The 15,961-nt window shown below is 40.3% G+C and overlaps 1 protein-coding gene across 6 annotated transcripts in view; it reads left to right on the plus strand.

The window, feature by feature from the left end:
- The window catches only part of KHDRBS2 (KH RNA binding domain containing, signal transduction associated 2), a 393,063-nt gene that overhangs the window by 62,549 nt on the left and 314,553 nt on the right, over nt 1-15,961 (plus strand). For all 6 annotated transcript variants that reach the window (XR_008822730.1, XR_008822731.1, XR_008822733.1 and 3 more), the window contains exon 2: nt 15,163-15,290. Coding sequence is in view for 1 of the 6 variants with exons in the window: in XM_056344567.1 (XP_056200542.1) it covers nt 15,163-15,290 (128 nt within the window). In the remaining 5 variants the exon portion in view is untranslated. The remainder of the gene's footprint in view (nt 1-15,162; nt 15,291-15,961) is intronic.

Here is a 15,961-nt window from a genome sequence, read left to right on the forward strand (position 1 = left end):
AGGATGATCCCGTGGCATTTCCTGAACTCAAGAGGCTGTTTCCTGTGCTAATCAAGGCAGCTGACAAACTCTCCAGCATGCTTGAGTCAATGCGGGTTTGCCCAAGCTCTGCCTCTGCCCTGTACACCCTTAGACACATCTGCCAATCTGCTCCTGTTCCTTTTTACTAGCTGCTGAGATCGTCACTGACAGATGTGTAACCAGGTAAAAGTCTTGTTAGTACAAGACCTAAACTGCAGGCAAACTGAGCAATTTCTTTTAAATTTTCATTGTGAATTGCATTTTTCCCTGTTTATTAAATATTTTACGACACGTAAGCTGCATAAGCCATTTCATTTGGGCATGGTTAATTAGGATGTTTGTTGTGAAGCAGGACAGTTTTCAAATCTGGCCAGCTTTACAGACACCACTACTGATTCACTAGTGTGCTGTGAAAAAGAGACCTCAGCAGAAGGACTTCTTTGTATGCCTGTTAATGAACAGTAATAGTGAGGTAATTCACAAAGGCGACATATAAAGTGGAAGAGACAGGAAAGAAGAAAAGATGTTAACAGATACACAGAAGTATAATGAGCATTTTCCTTAGCTTGACAATTCTAAGCGTGGCAGTTGTTCTCTTTCACTCTTAACAATCAAAGGCTTACCTGCCAGCTACCATTACTGGGGGACAGCTGGAAGACAGAATTACTTCCAAAGAGAAGCAGGGCATATGCTAGATTTGTATGGCTAGTTTCCGGATAACAAAAAAAACCATAGCATTCCAACTGGTGAAAAAAAACAAGCTGAAAGCTATTTAGCTGAAATTTAATGTCTGTGTTTACTTAATTTCCTGAATTGGATTCTAGTTCTTTTTCCTGTTCTACACAAGTGTTCATATTGGGTTCATAGTGCATATGAGGAGGAAGGTGAGATGAAACAGACACACGGAGCAAATAAGGATATTGTGTGCAAGGACAGGTGGTGAAAGATACTGTTCACAAATCTGTGAAAAACCAAAATTCGCTAGTTCTTCTCTTTTTACCATATAACAGTGGTAGTGACAAGAAGGTAAAAGCAATGTATGAGGTCAGGTGTTTGGAAAAGAGTTATAACAGACCTTAGTCTTCTTGTAAAACTGGTTCCTGGAAAAACTGTTATCTCCCACAGAGCTGAACCCAGTCTTTTCCACAGTGATTATGTAGTGAGTTGCACTGTGCTTGAGGAGTGGACTCACTTCTCATAGGCTGTGGCATTTTAGGCCAGCTTTTTTTTACCTTGGGCCATGGGCTAGGAAGTGCCCTGAAAATGGGTGCCAATTCTTTGAACTTGACTGGAAACAATGAAAAACCATATTTGGGAGCTGAGAATATATTTGATTTTATGATACGTTGCTGTTAAAGCTGCAGCCCTTTGAAGTGGAGTTGAGAACAAGAAACGGATCTTTTTGATACGGTGAAAAAACGATACCTGGCTGTTTTATGCCAGTGTGGAGTTTTCCAGCCAGCTGGAGTTACGACTATAATGCCCAGGTGTCATATATGGATATCCACTAGTGTAAGGGCTCAGCAAGGATTCAAACTTACTCCTAGACTGTAACAAATTGAGTAGCTGTATAGATTAATCACCAGCAGGTTTCACTGCTATTGTGAGCTTCTCTCATTGCTTGCCAAATTTCCTAACAGTCAGCACTCCTTATTCTGGATTCAGTTTTATCTAACTGGTCTTTGTTAGTGAGCTTGTTTACAATATGTGTATTCTTGGCATGTGAATCCATGCTGGTTAGTACAGCTTGTAACATGGATCTTAACTCTCAAAGGTTTTGTGTTTTTGGTGTGTTGTGGGGTTTTGGTATGGTTTTTTTTTTTTTTCCCTGGTTTTGTTTTGTTTTTAATTGAATAAGAAGCAAAGGATCTAGTGGGAAAAAAAGAAGACTTCGCTTCATTGATTTTTGGGTATATGCCAGGAACATACACTGTACTCATTATTTGAAAACATTATCCTGGGCCCCTTTTTTCCCCTTGACAAGATAACAGGCTTTCCTGTTTAGCATTGATGAAGTGGGTTGCAGGCAGGTTCAAGCAGGTCGTCTTCACATTTTAAAATTGATTCCTAGAAACATAGTTGGAGGAATTGAAAGATATTTGCAGGAAATGAAACAAGTCTCCTTGACATCTGTATGTTTTAATTTATTGTGAGGCCTCTACAATGAAAACAAGTGCTCTTAAGGCAAGGTGATAAATCTATGAAGAACATTCATCTTGTTTGCCACAATATCAGGCTGTAATACTCCTCTAGGATGAATTCTAATTCCTTGTTTCAAATAACCCGGTGTAATGAAATTACATTACCTGGTGCTACCTTTCTTTTTTAAAGTTGCCAGAGAATCCTACTTCCAGGCAACACATAGGTTTCCTGCTTTTTGTTGAATAGTTTGTAGATACTTGGTTTATATTCAATCATAAGAATGGCCCGAATCTTGCCTCCGTTGCCAAGTGCTCTTTCCTCCATTGATAAATAGTAGCCAAGAACAGTTGGGGTCACATAACTAAAACTGATATGTAGTTGCTAAACCTATCTGTTACAGCTTTCACTTGTTCCTACTTCTGAGATGATTACTGGGCTAGTTTCTGTATCCTTACATTATGGCTGTTGCATTAAACCGAACAGAAATGGTGCCCAAGCATTGGCACCATGTTAGCATGCCCCCTGTCACGTCTGCAGATCAGTATTTGAGGGGTTAATACATAACATAGCTTGAAAAGTAGTGTGGATGAGGTAAACCTAACGAGTGTGGTGTGGGCATGAGTGTATTCTGTATTCTGCAGAAACATCCATAGGAGACAATACAATAAAATCTCTGTAGCAGATTATTGAAATATCTTAAATTTCAGTCATTTTCTCCACTTCAGCTTCTTTGGTTTTCACTGTGCATTTATAAGTGTGTGAATTTTATGTTGTTGCATAAACCATTTGTTTTTAGATTTTGCTGACAGTTTCTTGTGAAGAGGCAGTACAGGAAGGGTGATGATCTCTTCGTGTACATTACTGATCCTCTCGAGCAAAGATCTCTTTGCAGACTTCCAAGTGGAGGCTCAGAGCAAAGATGTGCTTTCCAGTGGGTTTCTGAGTAGAGGGTTACATACCTGCTGTTAGATATCTCGGGTTTAGTCCTCCAGTTAAAATCCTGATTTATCCAAAAGCTATTATTTGTATTTATTGCTCTCAGTCTGAAATAAGGTAAATTAAAACGTACCACAGAAGCGGATCAGTAATCTTCCATTGTGACAGGAAACAGTGTCATCTTTTGGATGAGTTGTGAAATCCTGGTAACTTTTAGTGAATCTCTGAACATTATTAAACTTGGCATTTGCCAGAAACAAACTTATTGTGTGTGTTGGCTATATAGTATTAATGAGCACATGAATGCAACTTTTCTGTAAATGAACTCTTTTGTGATGAATCAGGAAATGTTTAAGAGGTAATTTCATTGTAGAGAGGTAGGTATGATATATATATATATGTACACACACATGATTGTATATACCAGGCACTGAATCCTTGGTTTTCTTCTTTCATGCTTTTTTACCAATTATGATTAAAAAGTATATTTATTTTTTATATAACTATTCATTATATGAGTGTGTGTACACACACGGAGTGTACTCTTGTCTCTATAGCAGTTAGAGCCAATCTTTTCTGTTTGCTGACAGGAGCAAACATTAAGTAGTAAAGGTCATATTCCGAGACACTCTAAATCTCTTCCACCTCTCAGCAATTCCTTGGATTTACTTGGGGTTTCATCATCTCTTCCCCAGTGAATTTCAGTTTTCCTGTCATTCTTTCAGATGCAGTTGACTTTCTGAGCCCAAGATCTGAAATCACATACTAAATGGAAACTACTGTTTTTAAGGTTTGTAGACGCCTTTCAGATACTTTGACAACTGTGTGAGCAGAGGTTATTAGCTCATTAGTTGCAGTGCTAACTGGAAAACCAAGAGAGGTCAGTGAGAAGCCTGAACTCTAAGCAAAATTTTGTACTGGTTCTTAATTTCAGTAAGAGGCATCTTTTCATCATTTTCTATATTGTGCACATCCAGATGTCAGTCTTACTCTGTAGCTGTTCTACCTCACAGTACAGAAAAAAAACCCAAAAGCCAGGCCAGAGCTGGAGGGTGGGGGGGGAAGGGCAAAAAAGCCAGCAAATCTGCTGTTCTCTCTCTCTTTCTCTGAGGAGAGACTAGCAGACATTTTTATCATTAATAAGTTCTAGGACTGAAGAAGGAAAAAGAAAGCATTTCTTCCTTTCCAGAAACTGTGGAGAGACAGAAAAGCTTCTTTTTTTGCTAGCTGCTGCAGCTAGGCAGAGCCACCCTCTCAAAAATACCATCAGCTTTCAGGTAGTCAGGGATAGGTAATGAATATCGCACTGGGGGACTTACCCGTGACTTCATTGATCGATTCATCTTTCACCCCTACTTATCTGTTCCACAGCATACAATATGTAGCACAGCATTGATGTTTGCGGATTAATTCAGGAGAGTGCTTCAGTATGTCTTAAAGTGCTGTGTCAAATGGACTTTAACACAGTAGAAGCTACAAAAATCTTTGTTGACAAAGAACTACTTTCTTTTTCTTACACATTGTAGCCACACAGTTTTCTAGGGTGCTAAATTCAAGGACTCTTAGAGAGATGTTCAGAAAGAAATACACTCTTGTTATTGTTATTTTTGGTAGGTTTTGCTTGCTTTTTTTTTTTTTTCTTCTGAGTAAATCTTCACGTGTGTACTTTTTATGAGTAGTTTCTTTCTCAGATGAAAGAAAACCAGGATTAAATAAAAAAAAAATATATCAACAACTTTCAAGTTTGCCTTTCATCTAACTGGAGGCATATTTGTAATACTGTCTAAGCTGCTCTCTGAAGGGAGAACTGTACTAAGTTCAGCTACTTGGTGAACTGCACATCATAGTTACGGCAATACAACAGCTGACAACACCGAACTTTCATCACAGTCCGTTCAGGCTGACTCCCCAAACAAAGGTAGGTTCGACTTCAAAGGCAGTTTTGAAAGAACCTTAGTCCTTAAAATCTTACCTGGTGGCTTGCTTTCTTTCTAACAATTTTGATAAAAAATATATTTAATCAGTGTTTTAATTGCTCAGTTATTTTAATAACAATTTTCCCAAAACCAATTAAAAAATGTCTTATAGCTAATATTGCTGTGACTCCTTAGTTTTACCAGCAACTGTATTTACTAGGCATCCCTGATCTTTCCTTTATACTGCGTGTGCTGATGCTGACCTTGAATGATTGCTGGGTTTTATTTTTACTGAGGAAAGACTCCACCAGTTTGGTACAGTAGGTTTCATCATAAATACTAATTTTTTCATGATTACTGTTGGTATATATCTAGAATTATATGGAATAGTGTTTTGAGGAACTGCTTGGCAAACAGGCTTAAAATTCTCCCTAGAAAGCTGTGTGTCTCAGCAGATGATGTTCATAAATTTAGTAAGAACTGGTATTTCCGCTTGAGAACTTTTCTAGTTATCTAACACTGTTAATATTCTTTTTATAGCTGTTCTGATCTATATTGATCTAGCTATAGATTAGTAGATAGTTACATTAGGTAATTGTTTTTCTACCAGTGCTATAATTTGGGGACTAAACAACTCCTTGGCATACCTCTGCAAGTTGCTGAGAGCTCTGCGGGTAGAGTCAAAATAATAAGTAGGCAGCAAAAATCAGTTGCTTATATAGAGAGGAGGTTAGGAAATTGAAGTTCAATTTTACTCAGTCTTTGCTCGCTTTCATTTTCTTTTTTTTTCCTTGTTAATTCTCTTCGGTTTTTAGTAACAAATATGAAGTTCTTTAGATCTTTAATTTATTTTCTACCTATATTATTACATTTTGTTAGAAAAGTTTCCTAAAGAAAGAGTTTATGCAGTCATGCTGTTATGTCGTTTTGTAACTTTATCTGCAGTAACATTTAAATTTTTTTGATAAATTCAAGCAAATTTAATAGACGAGTATCGAATTGAAAGGTATTGCATTTATATTATTGTAGGAGAGTTCAGGTGTGAAGGGACCTCAGGAGGTCTCTAGTCCACCTGCCTGCTCAAAGCAGGGCCAGCTATGGGGTCAGACTGGATCATTCAGTTTTATCCTACGAAAGAGATGGCACAACATCTCTGCACAACCTGCAGCACTGCTGGGCTGTCCTCACAGTGAGAAAGATTTTATACGCAGTCCAAACCTTTCTTGATTCCCCTTTTCCTTGTTGTCTCTCATCCCTCTTACACACTGCTGTGAGGAGCCTGAATGTGTTCCCATAGGCACTGGGAGCTGCTGTTCAGTGCCCCAAAGCTGTCTCTAAAACACAATAAACAGGTCCAGTGCCCTCAGCCTCTCCTCACAGGGCATGTGCTGTAGCCCCAGACATCTTGGGTGGCCTTTGCTGAACTCACTTCACTTTATCAATGTCTTTCCTGTGCTGGGGAAGAGGGAGGCAAATCTGGACCCAGCGTTCTAGGTACAGTCTAATGGGTATTGACTAAAGGGTATGGTCACTTCCCTACGTTTCCACTATGTTTTGTAAAATAGGCCACTTGATAGAGGATAGTGGTCATTAGGTCCAACAATAAAAAAAGCTTGCAGTATGAACGAAACTTTTAACAGACACTGCATTTTTAGATGTGTTGGTCTTGAAAAGACCAACACACGTTCAGTAGGACATCTTGCCTTATGAGACATCATGGAATCTAATCATAAGAAAAAAAAAATGTGTAAAAGACTTAATTTTATCAATATGGATGTTTTCAGTAGTTCCACAATGTAATTGCATGTTGTATGTAAAAGTAATTTTTTGTTTGTTTTCAATCTGTGACATGAAAAGTTGATGCTTTCCCCTCCTGAGAAACAGTGAATACCTATTTTCTGTTCCTTCTCATGCCGTTCCTGATTTTACAAGTCTCTCTTATTGCTTTTTGACTTGTCTTGTAGAATTTTTCCCAACATTTTCTTGCTTGAGAGCCACAGTAGTTCAGCTTGAGTTAATACATTTACAAAGCTTCTGGTGATTTTGAGTGTAGACCAATTCATATCTGTCTACAACTGATAACATAGACATGCAGATTTGACCCAGTTTTCTTACAGGTATTAAATTTATCACTGGCTGAGGTATCGCCTTACTTGTGTCTGTTGTAATAGGAATTACTCCTTTATTCTCCCTGAATCATCTCGACTAGCTGTGTGTGTTAAAAAAATATGTGTATATATAGTGGAGGAATGTTGTTAAAAGATGCGTTTATGGGTGAATGCAGTGAGCAACGGGCTAGGTTTTCAGAGCTGGTGGCTGATTATACTGTCCTAATAACCCCTCCCAACTCCTATTAGACACTCTTTTTACTTTTAAATTACCTATCCTTAGGGGTTTGGATTTTTTTTTCATGAATAGAAACCTCTTAGGATCTTCCTTTCTCATGAATTAACTTTAACTTGTCCAACTTTTTATTGAGCCGTCTGCTACTGTTTTTTTGTTGTTGTTATTGTTTTTTTTTAATTCTAAAATCCAATCGCCCTGCTTTCAATTAAAACTGCAACACCTTAGAAAATGAGCCTTCATGTATATTTTTATTATTTGCTGTTTTAAAAATGTGATGGGATTTTGTGTGATTTCATCATCATTGTAGATATTCAGGGTTCCAACTATATAGTTTTTAAATGATCTTTAATTAAAAAAGCTCTGTTTAAAATGGAAGTATTGGTGCTTTAGCAATTGTTTATGGTTTGTTTTTTTTTTTTTTTTTTACTGGCATTGGCTCATTCTTTCTCTTTCAGTTCAAACATTCTTCCATTCACCTGCAGAAAAAGGGTGCTTCTCAGAGTACTGGATAACCTTGCTATGCATAATACTACATACAAGCAAGAGGGTGGTGATATTGCCATTTTGGAAATCACTCCCATTAATGGAAACATGTAATTCTTTAAAAGAGCCTGAGCATGTAACCGCAGCTCGTGTTTCTTTGATGAAGTAATGCCAGTACTGCAAATACAAGAATGAAAAAAGCCAGATAGGTAAGGTGCAAGGTAGGCTTGCAGAATTCCTTTAAGTGGGAGGCAAATGTTGACAGCAGAAAGGGATGTGTAGATTTCATTTTTTGGTAGGTTGGACAGGCTGACAAGAACAACATTATTTTTTGATGAGTTTTGACATGACTCTTAAGTGTAGCAAAAGTCTGTTTTTACTGTGGGATGCCTAATTTTAATGGAAAAACTATATTCATGACAGAAGTTTTGTAATAGCTGTCACGTACTTTGAAGCGAACTATAATTAACATCATTTTTATTGGCACTGTAAGAATAAAGGAGATAGTTTTGAAAAAGTAAGAGCTACTCACTCAGCTATTCCATTTTATGCTAAATCAGTGGAGAGAATGAAAAAGAAGCTGTTCCCCTCCAAAAAATTATAAATGAGTTGACAGTATTTCCAGAATTTTACAGCTCAAAGTCTGGGGAGAGCTGAAGATCAATTTTCATAGGGAAGAGTATCTCTGAAAAGAAATGCCTTTAGTCTCTGACACTTGTCTAGTGGTGACCTCTTTTGCATGACTGTGATATGCATGTTCTCTTCCAATTAAGAGGGATGAGATACATGTGTATTATCCAGAAGCAAGTGCAATAGTACTATGTTGCTGATGAAAGGAGAGAATGAAGTGTGCTTGGGGATTGACAGGTGCTGTTGGAGGTATTTAATATCACTCTGTCTCCCTGCTTTAATTCAGTTAGCTTAGAGCAAAAGTGGGTGGAAAATGTTATGAAGTCTCTTCTCAAGGAATGCTTTCTTTTATCTATTTACCTGAGATCAGTGCTGTCAAAAATGTACTGTTGAGTTCCTTGTGTTTGTCCTCTCTGGAGGAATGCTGCTGATTATGGACTTTTTTTCCTACTGTTTCCAAAATCCTACACTAACTTTGGCTTTCATTAAACACAAAATGCATAATGGTTGCATTCATAAAAATAAACATGTAGCTTTAAAATCTAAAGATATTGGTTATGTTTTCATAGCGTGCATTTACATGTGACCGTAGTTTTCCCAGCTGGTTGGCAGGTCACAATTTATGACTAGTGCAGTTTGCTGCACATCAGTACCATGAACCAGGAAATCAGCGGCTTAATCCTGATCAGAATTCCTTCATGGCAGTGTCCTTCTGTTAGTGGTCCTAGTCATGGAGTGACAGAAGCAGCGTACAGAACTATAAAGGATGACTGAAGTTAAATACAAAAATTCAATACAGTTTGTCTTGGTCCAGTAATTAATTTACTGTATCACCTCTGTCTTTTGAGAAAGCTTCTCTTCCCAACAGTCTTACTTGAAAGTAACAGTTCTGGGTACTGTTTTTCATTGTTTTTCAATGACTTTGGTAGTCTTTGGGTGCGGTCTGAAGAGTCTGTAGCGCACATATATATATATATATATATATATGCATTCTCTATGAAGGTTTTGGGGGTTACTTTTAAAGTGTCTAAGGAGGAAGGAGAAGAAAAGCTTTTTAGAGGCTTGCTACCAGCATTAACTTTGGACTCGCATCATAGGCAGTTCCTTTGCTGTAGAGCAGAATAAACGTAAATCAAATTCATTTATCACTGCTACCTTGTGAGAAGAGTAGTAAGTAACACAAAGAGTTATTTTAGGGGCTATTTGGGGTAAACTGTGATAAAACAGGTGCTGTGGAAAGACGAGAAGTTTTCTAATAAGCTGTTGGTGGTGTTGGTACCAGGGCAGAAAGGAGAAAAAGTGATACAATCTTCAGCTGATCATACTGTGTAAATGCAGTGTAACAAGAAAAGGCACAGCCATATACACAGTGTCCAGTACAACATTTTATAGACAAGTGTAACAAAACAACATGAGAAAACCAGCACTCAAGTTTCTATACAGTTATCATCATAACCTTAAAAGGCCTTGGAAGAGTCTCTTTAGATTTTTCAGACATGATTTATAATGGAGAATAGATCCTTGACCTCAAGCTTTATAGTTGGATTAGGCATTATTTTTGAAATTTTTAGTAGGAGCAATTTTGGTGTAAAGTATTATTATTTCTGAGATGAGTAGCAGCGCATACAGTAGCGCTGTGCTTGGTAGAGTGTACTATCAGTCTCTGTGCCTGGCAGGTCTGTGGGACCTCTGTGGGGATCGGCTCCTTGTCGCCTGCTGTTCCCTGGAGGAAACCCTGCCTCCCTGCCTATGGCACTGTATTCTCCCAGAATAAGCTGGGACTTGCCATTCAGGGCCTGGATCTTGTCCCTCATCAAAATCCCTCCTGTTCCTCCTCCTCCTTTGCTGCTCTTGCTGTGTTCGGTGCCAAGCACTGTGGGACCTCCATGGGGATCGGCTCCTCATCACCCGCCGTTCCCAGGAGAAAACCTGGCCTCCCTGCTGATGGCACTGTCTTCTCCCAGAATAAACTGTGACTTGCCATTGAGGGTTTGGATCTTGTCCCTCATCATGATCCCTCCTCCTCCTTTGCTGCTCTTGCTGTGTTTGGCGCCAAGTGCTGCGGGACCTCCATGGGGATCGGCTCCTTGTTGTTTGCTGTTCCCTGGAGGAAACCCATCCTCTCTGCTGATGGTACTCATTCCTCCCTGAGAAGGCCAGGACATCTTGTTCAGGCCTTGAAGCTTGGGCCTCATCATAAGCAGTGTCCTGAGCACTGCTCTGCTGCTGCCACCCGCTGCTCGAGGGGTCGTAGCTCTGGGTGTGCTGAACCCTGCTGTGGCCATCGTGGTGCCACCTTGGGAACCTGTTTCGGGCCCTGGCACGGCCACCGCCACGGTCTCCACTGGAAGAGCTGTGGTGCTGGTGGCCTGAGGAATGCTGCTGCCCACTTTCCACAAAGTGGGCCTGAGATCTCAGAGTGTAGCTGCCAGAGCTGTGATACTGCACAAGATAGTACATCTCAAGGTTATTGGCTTGCACCCTGCGGTAGATGTACTGGAAGGGGCAGCGGCAGATTGGGCACACAGCATTTCTGCGGGACCACTCCAGTATGCAGGCAAAACAGAAAATGTGGCTGCACTGGTTTATGGAGGCTTCATCGGTAATGGTGTCCTGGCAGATTGTGCACATTATGTCCTCAGACGCATCTGTTGATGCAGCCTGGGGCACCTGGCTGGTGCTGGCAGCGGGGGAAGAGGCAGCCTGGGGCACCTGGCTGGTGCTGGCAGCGGGGGAAGAGGCAGCCTGGGGCACCTGGCTGGTGCTGGCAGCGGGGGAAGAGGTGCCGTCTTCTGCCAAGTCCTTGTCTAATGCCATTTCGCATTGGAGATGCAACCTGCAAGAAGCAGTAAAGCTGTAGAAGTTGAGTGCTGAAGAGTTGCCTGTTCTGCCTCAGCACCGTGCTTGTGCTGACACAAATGCCAGGGGCCATTCTAGGGCGGATAAGTGACATTTAGTGACATCTGTATGTGTTCCTGCTCTCAGGGCAGGGTGGCAACTGACCTTTCCAACAGGTGCAGGTAGGAACTGGGAAGGCAGGAAAGAGGTTCCTGGCCTCTTGGCAACAGCAGCCAGATCCTGGGTGCACAGCAGATTGGGACTAGTGCCCCAGGCCCCGCTGGTGTCCCTGTCCAGCAAATCCTCTCTGTATCATCAGAAGGGAGCCCACAGGATCGGGGTCCTTTGTCCTCCCGCCTGCAGGTATCTGTCCCTGACAGATGAGGACAGCAACTGTGTCCCTTCAGGGCTGCGCCCCACCCCAAAAGAATGGATTTCATGGAGGTCACAGTGGCACCTTGGTGACATCACAGAGCTTTAGGAGACCCAGAAGACAGAAGCCCTGGCCTTGTGGAACGATAATTTCCAAGACAGCTTATCTCACAAGACTTCCCCTCTGTGAAGCAGAATCTCATTGCTATATTGTTCATATAAATTTGAACACCAGGTTTCATATCTGACACTACATTCTGGTTTAGAAATAAACCATCTCAAGGCATTTCTTACTTCTGGGCTGACTTTGCAGGTCAAGGGAGGTGATCCTTCCAGTGCTTAGCACTGGTGTGGCCACACCTGGAGTACTGTGTCCAGTGCCGAGCTCCCCAGCACAAGAGAGAGATGGACATACTGGAGAAAGTCCAACAAAGGTCCACAAGGATGGTGAAGGGACTGGAACATCCCTCCTGTAAGGAAGGGCTGAGAGAGCTGTTCCCAGGCTGTTTAGCCTGGAGAAGAGAATACTTCAGAGGGGAACTTTTTCAGTGTGTATCAATAGCTGAAGGGAAGATGCAAAAGTTCCAGGTACTTTTCAGTGGTGTGCAGTGGCAACAGGCACAAACCGAAACACAGGAGCCTCCCTATGAACACGAAGGAAAACCTTTTATTTTTTTTTTACTGTGAAGGGTGGCTGGGCACTGGCTCAGGTTGCCCAGAGATCTTATGGAGTCCCCTCCTTGGAGACACTCGGAAGTTGCCTGGCTGTAATCCTGGGCCCCTGTCTCTAGGTGGCTCTGCTTGAGCAGGGGGGGTTGGACCAGATGACCTCTGGAGATCCCTTCCCACCTCAGCAATTCTGTGATTCTGTAACTCAAAACACAGCCATGAAAGCTGGGAAAGCATATCTGCGTTGCCTGACGTAGGAAGATTTGTAAGTTTCTAAATCCTGTGAAAATTCAGGTTTGCCTCATGGGAGTCTAGCATCCATGAGGCCATCACCTCACATTGGACTGAAGCCAGTTAGAAGTGCACAGGGTAGATCTGGAAACTCTTGTTTACATACTAGTGATGTCAGAAAAGCCCAGCTGAAGTAGTCTTTTGTTAACTTGATCAAAGACACCACTTTTGTTCCAGACCTTTCAGGTACTCTCAGTCAAAAAGGAAGCACAAGACTGGGAAGGGGAGAGTCACAAGGGCTAGTGGAAGTTTGGAGGGGGAGCAGTTTGTCCCATGCTTTAGTCCCCCTCCATCTTGCCTACTGACAATGCAGACTTCTAAGTGGCTTCAGTACCTGTCAGGAGAAAGTTTAATAACTTTTTAGAGGCAAATAACGTCCTGAGTTGTATCAGAAACAGTGTGGCCAGCAGGACAGGGGCAGTGATTGTCCCCCTGTACTCAGCACTGGTGAGGCCGCACCTTGAATCCTGTGTTCAGGTTTGGGCCCTCACTGCAAGAGGGACACTGAGGTGCTGGAGCGTGTCCAGAGAAGGGCAGTGAAGCTGGTGAAGGGTCTGGAGCACAAGTCTTATGGGGAGCAGCTGAGGGAACTGGGGTTCTTTAGCCAGGAAGAAAGGGGGTTGAGGGGAAGGAAACCTTATTGCTCTCTACAGCTACCTGAAAGCAGGCTGTAGGCAGGTGGGCCGGTCTCTTCTCCCAAATAAGAAGCAACGGGACAAGAGGAAACGGCCTCAAGTTATACAAGAGGAGGTTTAGATTGGACATTAGGAAAAGTTTCTTCACTGAAAAGGTGGTCAATCATTGGAAAAGGCTGCCGAGGGAGGTGGTGGATTCTCCATCCCTGGAGGTATTTAAAACGAGTGTAGATGTGGGGCTTGGCAACATGGTTCAGTGGTGGACTTGGCAGTCCTCAGTTAATGGTTGGATTCAGTGATTTTAAAAGTCTTTTCCAATGTAAATGATTCTGTGATTCTTTTTAAATACATGTGTACAAATAGATACCCTTTCCCCACTTGCCTTTGAGAATTATCTTACTAGTGTTCTCAATGCATCTTGAGAAATTCCTTCCTTTGTTTCATTGCAATGCTTACTGCACTTGCAACACCTTTCCCTCTTTTGTTCATCTTTTGTCTGTCCCCTCTGCACCCCCATAGCACAAATCTTTGTATAATTACATTGGAGCTATTTAAAAAAAAAACAACAAACTTTCTAGTTATTAAACCTGCCTGATGTAAGTATTTTACTACAGAATATTGCTTTGTAAGCTTGTGTTTCATTGATGCTTGCTGCTTTCAAGATGATTTTCCCAGGTATATTAAAGTATTTTATAAAAAAGAAACTTGTCCTCCTAATGCTTTTAGTAATCATTAAGATAACTGTTTAATTCTAAATTAAAGAAGGTGTATCCTATCTGAGTTTTTAGGTGTGTTCTCGAGAGGTTTTAAGAATTTAGAACAGTGACATTCAAGATATCTCTGCTAGTGGATGCTTTAAATAAACTAATCTAGAACAGGCAGCGTAAACATTTAGTAAAAAATTGTGACATGGGCTGTTCTCTTGCATATAATTTTCCTTTAAACTCTTAAGACAAAGAAACTTGTATATGTTACAGATTGCTGTTGCTGTGTTACTTTTCTCCATGCTTGCTTTCTGGGCCTTGAAACTGCATATTTCTCAGACTCATACCTGTCACTTTTCACCTATGATTAAATTATAATTAACTCATTATAAGCATTGCCATTTTCTTTGCTGTCTATGATGCTGTTGCAAATGCAGCTTTCTCATAGTACAGCTACTATGAAGAAGCTCACAGGTACCATATTAGGAGTTCTTTGCAGGGTAATAAAATCAATTATTTGTTACTATCCATTGCTTATAGAGCTTTAGGGAATAAAACCCTCAAAACTATTCACCTTGAATATATTTTGGGGTTGTTTTTGTAAATTCTGTTGAATGTTCTGCATACCATCAATATTTTATATATATAATGATTACTTACTGCATTTCTTTAATGAAGAATCTTTTTGTGCAGGAGTGAATTTGATTTCTTATTTTATGTAACCTTTAAATAATTCAGAAGCATTTGAATGGAAACTAACAACAAGACGTTTCTTCACTTTTTGTGCTACTCTTACTGAAAGTTAGCTATTGCAATTACAATCTGACTTAATTCTGGCAGGTCACATGTACAAAAAAGCATCAAGCTGTGATGATGTGATCCGCTTTAAAAGACTGATAGATGGATTTGAAAGCCTCATCTGTTCCTTCTCCCACTGAGACCATTTGGCTTCAGTTTCAGCTGGGAAGAATTAGTTGAGTAAAACCTGTGGGCTGTCACCTCTGTCTTCTCAGCACTGGTGACAGTCCAGGTTTTTTCAAAGACAACAGTAGATGTCATATGACTGCAGACAACAGAGGTGTGTTCAGTGCACAGTCTGTGTTGTAATGTTTAATTTTAAGGTTTCTGAAGATGACAGATGCCATGTCATTGATGACTCTCTCTTTTAATATTTTTCAGAAATTGAAAAATTTCAGGGTTCTGAAGGCAAGAAGGAAGATGAAGAAAAGAAATATCTTGATGTTATCAGCAACAAAAATATAAAGCTGTCAGAAAGAGTTCTGATCCCCGTCAAACAATATCCAAAGGTACTGTAAATGTAGTCTAACTCTTGTTTAATCTTACTTAACAGCGAAACAAAAGTCATACACAACCATTTTTATTGACTCTTAGCATTCAGACTTCACCATATAAAAAACCCCATCAACAAAACACACAAAACCCCAACAACTAGAAATGGTGCTCCTGTTTGAATGTACCTGTTATTAGCTTAGCTATTGTACGTTCTAACTTCTGTCTCAGGGCCTTTCAGAACAGCTATTGAAGTGAATGAGAATTTTTTTTTTAACTTTACGTAGGTTTTGTAGCTGGTTCTTAAACAAATTGTTTAGATGTTTTCATATAGTTCTTTTTTCACATGTACTATCTTTTTGAAAATAAAAGAACAGTTAACAAAAAAGTATTTTAGTAGAATAAAGAGAAAATGTTTCAGTAACTCTGAAAAGTCAATTTAAGTGTCTTGTAGCTTCCTCATACTGGAGTTGGGGGATTTTCTCTGGTGTAATACATTTTAAACGATAAAGTAGCAGGATTACTGCAAGCTATGACTCTGAGAATGTGTATTTCTGTTTATAAAGTTCAAATGTCTTTCCACCACTTACTTTCTTCATTTTAGGTCTTGTTCTCCTTGCTGCTACGTGCTATGATTAAAAAAAGCTTTTTTTATTCTTGCAAGAGAGCCCCAAATTCAGCTATTTGT

Source organism: Falco biarmicus, chromosome 6, assembly GCF_023638135.1.
Source record: "Falco biarmicus isolate bFalBia1 chromosome 6, bFalBia1.pri, whole genome shotgun sequence".
Classification (NCBI taxonomy): domain Eukaryota; kingdom Metazoa; phylum Chordata; class Aves; order Falconiformes; family Falconidae; genus Falco; species Falco biarmicus.